Raw genomic sequence first — 6,137 nt, 5'->3', positions numbered from 1 at the left:
GCTTGTGAAGTTCCCAGAGCTAAGGAGCTGAAACAAGCGTCTGAGGCTGGTGACCCCCAGCTCAGAAGTCTTTTATGAGAGCTGCTGCCTCTAAGAAGTTAGCACTAGAGTTGCACACGTGCAGTGTTACTCCTTGCCGTTCTGCCCTCTGCCGCAGACCTGCCCCACCCCAGAGCGTGTCTGCACTGTTAGACTTTGAAATGAGTCTTCCAGGTGCCTTCAGCAGATAGCTGTCTGCTTGGACCTTTGCTGAGCCTCCCTTGGACTCCATGGGCTGCGTCATCATTATCTAAACCATATCCTTAGTATCAAATGCCTTTCCGTTCAAATCCATTTGTCCCCAGACAAATTTCAGAGCACATGTCCTCAATATGTGCATATTTATTACTAAATTAATTCATGCACTAATATGTATTATATATGTATTGATCTGTATATTATATATATAATATATAATCTATTTTGTGTCGCATAGGAAAATTGAAATGAAAAGACATTGGATAAAAATAAATGTAAGCAGACGTTCTAATATGTTCTTTTTGAGCATCAGTAGATCGTTTTGTCCCCGACCCTTTGCCAGAGAAGCCATGTTTAGTCTTAGAAGAATAAATTGCAAACACCGTCACATTAATTGTTAGAGCCCTTTGCCTTTATTCCTGTTGCTTCTAATGTTGTTCAGATTTAGGCCTCCATTCATCGCCACACTTTTTTTCTCGTCACACACTTTTTGTTTGTTTGTACAACCTGTATTAGAGTTCTCAGGAGAAACAGTATATGTATATTCTGAGACAGAGAGAGGAGAGTTAAGATTTATTTTAAGGAACTGGCATATCTGAAGTATGCAGGCCAGGCCAGAGGCTGGAAATGCAGGTAGGATTTTTTCACTCCGGAGGTAGAATTCCTTCTCCTTCAACTGATTGGATGAGGCCCACCCACATAATGGAGGGTAATCTGCTTTGCTCAGTCGACTGATTTAAATGTTATCACAGCTAAAAAATACCTTCAAAGTAACATCTAGACTGATGTTTGACCAAACAGCTGGGCACCATAGCCTAGCCATGTTGACACACAAAGTTAATCATCACACACCCGTATCATAATCTTCTGTTGGAACTTTCGTGGTAGACACCTAGCTTACCTTCCCACCTCCCACGCCAAATACTTCCATCCATCCCCATTCTGTCGGAAGAACCTTTGAAGGGGGATTTTGATTGATTCTAAGAAGCATAAGTAATAATAATATTCACTGCAATAATATATTGCTTTAGTGTTTCCCAAAGCACAGTTATGATAAAATTTAAACCTCTGTGCCATCCGAACCCCTCTAACTTTCCAGCCCCATCTCTCCTGTCACTGCTGGTCTTATGTGCCCTCTAGTTACCCCCAAGGTACTCAGTTCTTCACAGGCACTGATGATTTTCCTGTCTCTATGGCTTTGCTCTATGAAACAGAACCAACACTAATATAAGGCAAAATAATAATAATAATAATTATAATATATAGTAATTCAGGCTTCTCAGACCTGAAAAAACTTCATTAAGCTGGGGAGAAAGGAAAGGGGGAGATAGACGGTGTTAGGGGCTGAATTTTTCCCCCCTGCCCCTCCCCCCCACCAACCAATTCATATATTGAAGTCTTAGCTCCTAATACAGCAGAATGTGACTATGTTTGGGGACAGGATCTTTACAGAGGTTATTAGGTGAAAATGAGGTCACTACGACGGGCCCTTGTCCAGTATGACTGGTGTCCTTATAAGAAGAGGAAATTTGGACACAGACATGCACAGAGGAGAGACCATGTGAGGTCAAGGGAGATGGTGGCCGTCCGCAAGCCAAGGAGAGAGGCTTCGGGAGAAACCAACCCTGCCCACACCTTGATCTCGGACTTCACGCCTCCAGAACTTTGAGAAAATAAACTTCTGTGGTTTAAGCCACCTAGTCTGTGGCACTTTGTTATATGGCAGCAATCTAATATGGGTGGAGTGAGGCAGGGCTCAGGGAACACAGAGTGAGCTAAAGCCGAGAGGCAGCAAAAATGTAGAGTGTGCGATGGGTGTGGACTGCTGCTCATCTATGTGACTACTACCGGTTACAGCTGGTTTCCAGAATGTGTTGGAAATTTGCCTGGTACTTGAAATAACCATCCTCTAGTGGCTTGGAAAGGGGATCTCTGATGATGTTTTGTTTGGTCTTAATGAGACAAAGCATCTCCAAGAGAGGGGCGTTTCTCAGTAAATACCAGGCTGGAGCTTTGTTTCTGAAGTTTGGGTTCCTTGTGCACTGTGAGGGAAGAATCTCTTTTGCTCTTTAACGGAGTCTCAACTGATTATAAGACCCAGATGGTAGAGCAGACAACAGGTGGTAGAGATTCTCTTGCTATTTTCGTTCTGTGTTATTGTACTGGTCACACAAGGGTCATAGCGATCTTCTGTTATCCTTTTTAGCTTGAGTTAGTGGAAGTGCCAGGATGTCCCTTAATTTTTCTTTTCTTTCTTTCTTTCTTTTTTTTTTTTGAATAGACTGTATATTTTAAGAACAGTTTTAGATTTACAGGAAAATTATGAAAATAGTACAGAAAATTCCCACCTGACCTACACCCAGTTTCCCCTGTTTTTAACATCTTACATTAGTATGGTACATTGGTTATAATTAGTGGACCAATCTCAATACATTAAGTATTTTATTCAGTTTCCTTCATTTTCACCTAATGTCCTTTTTCTGTTCCAAGATCTCACCTATGACACCACTTTGCATTTAGTTCTCATGTTTCCCTAGACTCCTCTTGGCTGGGACATTGTCTCAGGCTTTCTTTGTTCTTTGACGACCTTAACAGTTTTGAGAAATACTGGTCAGCTATTTTGTAGAACGTCCCTCTCTTGAGATTTGTCTGAGGTTTCCCTCTTGGTTAGACTGGCGTTATGGGTTATTGGGAGGAAGAGCACACAGGTAAAATGTGATTTTCATCACATCATGTCCAGGGTGCCTATATCAACATGTCTGATGACTGCCGATGTTGGCCTTGGTCACCTGGCCCAGGTGGTGTTGGCCATATTTCTCCACCATCAGGTATTCCGTACTGTACTCTTTTTTTTTTGGGCGGGGGGGGTGGGTGGCGTGCTGCGAGGCTTGTGGATCTTAGTTCCCCGACCAGGGATTGAACCCGGGCCCCAGCAGTGAAAGCACCGAGTCCTAACCACTGGACTGCCAGGGAATTCCCCCATACTGTACTCTTTGAAACGAGATTGCCATGTACAGCACACACTTAAGGAGTGGAGACCCTCAATTTTTTAAACACAAAAACATGTGAAGTAGTTTTTGAGGAACAGGTGTGAGTGATGATGTTGCTGAATTATGGAGGAGTGGCAAAAAAAAAAACAAAAAAAAAACCCAAAACATACTTTTTTGGTTTGTTTTGTTTCAGAAAAAAAAAAAAAAAGCTCCATACTGTCGCTATGAGAAGTAAGAAAAATGTTGATTTGAACTTTGCAATTTGTGGAATAAAAATAGATTTCAACCTTGGGCTTTTTTTTGTTGATTTAATTAAGGCAATCAGTTCTTATCTGTACCACTGTACACTTATCTGTACCACTGGGGCTCCGAAGCTATTGTTGCAGCCAGAAAAGGAAAGATTAAATTGGTCTGTCTTTCATTACTAACTGAAAGGTTATAGAACATCGCTTCCTTAAAGGCAGTGCCTTGACAGTTACATTTACTGGACAATCCAAGTTCATGTGGGCTTTTCATAGCCTGACCTGTCCTGGGTGACCGTTTCTATTATAGGCAGAGGACCTCATTACTTCCCCCTAGTGGTCAGCTTTATAATCTTGAATTCTAGTTGGACAAATTCAGCAGGAGAAACTTCAAAGTTAATGGCAATCCTCATGATAATTTTCCTTAATATTTTAATGTGGATGCTAAAATGACATGGTGATTGAATTTTAGTATGTCTTTTTGGATTAAAACTAATTTTTAAATGGGTCAGTGTTTTCAGGCAGCAAGTAATGGTGACTTGATTAAAAGCTAAAGCGATGAAGTTTAGTATTCTAGGCGGAAGATTTACCTTGCTACCGTTCTACTGAGAACCTCAGCGGCCATTTGATTTTAACCAGGGAATTGAATCTGGCTTCTTGCAAGTGTTTTATCAGCACTGTAGGAGCAAGTGCACATTCTAGATAAACCTGAAGACTACAGAGCTTTATGGGGATCGTAGTGGGAGAATCCTCTGGAGTATTGTTCGTCATTCCTTCACAGATAAAATTTTATCTCCAGGACAGGAAATGGCTTTCATTTAGAGTTCTACATCAGCATTCATTATTTTACCATGCTTTAAAAAGATGCAGCGCTTTTTATAGGATACTATCTGTCTACATATTCTTAGAGAGTGGAAAGCATTTACAGAATTGGAGACTGGTTTTGTATTATCCTTGATGGAAATACTGGGTGACACAGTACTTGAGTATGTAGGTGATAATCCTTCGAATGAGTTCTGGTGTTTGTGCCCAGACCGGAGTTCTGTTTCATTGAGAGCCAGAGGGGATGGCGTCTAAGGAAAGGCAGCTAAATCAGTGTGAAATCTGCGAGTCTTCTTAGATGTGCTCCTGATTAGGACAAAAGCAGAACTCGAGTGGCACTCAGCACTGCTTCTGTTCAGAAATGAGAAGGGAGGAATTCATACAGAGAACCAGTATTAAACCAGTCATCTATTTGTGTCTGTCTGTGATACTCGCGTTGCGTACGACACCATACAGATATGGTCAAGGAGCAGTTGATAGGTCTTTGTTTTCCTGAGCAGAAGTACATTTAGTAACGAGGTTACCTGTCTATTGTTGCTCACCCAGCTCCACCTGATCCACTGGAACTCCACCTTGTTTGGCAGTATTGATGAGGCTGTGGGGAAGCCCCATGGAATCGCCATCATTGCCTTGTTTGTTCAGGTAAATGGTCTCCTGCTATGATTGTTACATTGTTCAGAGATGCTTATTTCTAATTCATTTTGCAAAAGGTTTTTTGTTCTCTCTCATTTTTACTACTTAGAAGTGACATTAAACACCTATACAGAGAGCATTGATACTTTAAAAATAGAAAACTTGATCTCTCTGGGTCAAGGATGAGCAGCCATATTCACTGGCAGAAAATGGTTCATTGGCTTATTAGAAATTTTCTTCAGAGTGGCGTTCAGGGTCTTTGGAGAAAGGAGTTAGAAAATGTCTCCTGAAGGCAGAGTTCATTTTATTATTGAAAAAGTATTTCAGAAAGTATTTTTGGACCTCGCCTTCCTGCAAAATCTAAGAGAAATCAATACTATAATCATGTAGTAGATTCCTTTAGCTATTTGTTATTAATAATTTTTACTCTAAGATGATTTGAAGTGCCTTGTAGAAAACACTGATAAGATGAGAGTGGCAAAGACCTTGGTGGTTATAGTCAATGTAAAGTTTAGATTTGAGCTCTTTGGTGGGCAAAGAATATTATATAAATTTAGTGAAACGTACAGAAGCGGACCATATGCTTTCAAAGGTAAAATTTTAATTTAGTTCCTAAGGTGAATCTTTTAAACTTTGTCTTGATGTAATTACTTGATGTAATAAAAGATTTAGAGGTGAAGGAGACCCTGGAAATTGTAGGCTTCCCCCTTCCGCCTCTTATAGAAGAGAAACCAAGGGCCAAAGAGACCAAGTCATTGTTTATAGTCACCCAGGGATTTGATGTCACCAGTCAGGACCAGAAACCATTGTCCTCTCTGTGTGGTTCCAGGCTGCCTTTGGATAACCTAGTGGTCCTTAATAACTTAATTTTCCAAAGAGAGCTGAGGAAGGGGCCTTTTAAAACCTCTTTTTTTGGGGGTGGCATATATTTCAATAGTATTAATTCCAACAATTTCCTGTTATAAATACCTCTAAGATATTTCTTTATTGATGTTTGAAAGTAGCCTTCCAGTTTTATTTAGCCTTTTAGCATTTTGAAATCCATGTTTTTAAAGTATAACACATGTCATGGAATATAAAACAAATCCTTACATTTTAAAATAAATCTTCTTCTCACTATTTATTTCATGCCTTTTTCGCAGGCAGGGGCCTATATTCCTTCTATTTTATATCTGCATTGTATAAGGAGAATGGAATCACAAAATGTTGATGA

General features: G+C 40.3%; 1 protein-coding gene across 1 annotated transcript in view; it reads left to right on the top strand.

Moving 5' to 3' along the window:
• Positions 1 to 6,137, top strand: part of CA8 (carbonic anhydrase 8) — an 86,708-nt gene that overhangs the window by 44,754 nt on the left and 35,817 nt on the right. Inside the window, exon 4 of the mRNA XM_068525610.1 lies at positions 4,838 to 4,933. Within this exon, the coding sequence (XP_068381711.1) occupies positions 4,838 to 4,933 (96 nt within the window). The remainder of the gene's footprint in view (positions 1 to 4,837; positions 4,934 to 6,137) is intronic.

This window comes from Eschrichtius robustus, chromosome 17, assembly GCF_028021215.1.
Source record: "Eschrichtius robustus isolate mEscRob2 chromosome 17, mEscRob2.pri, whole genome shotgun sequence".
Taxonomy (NCBI): Eukaryota; Metazoa; Chordata; class Mammalia; order Artiodactyla; family Eschrichtiidae; genus Eschrichtius; species Eschrichtius robustus.
This window is presented reverse-complemented; position numbering and strand designations above follow the sequence as displayed.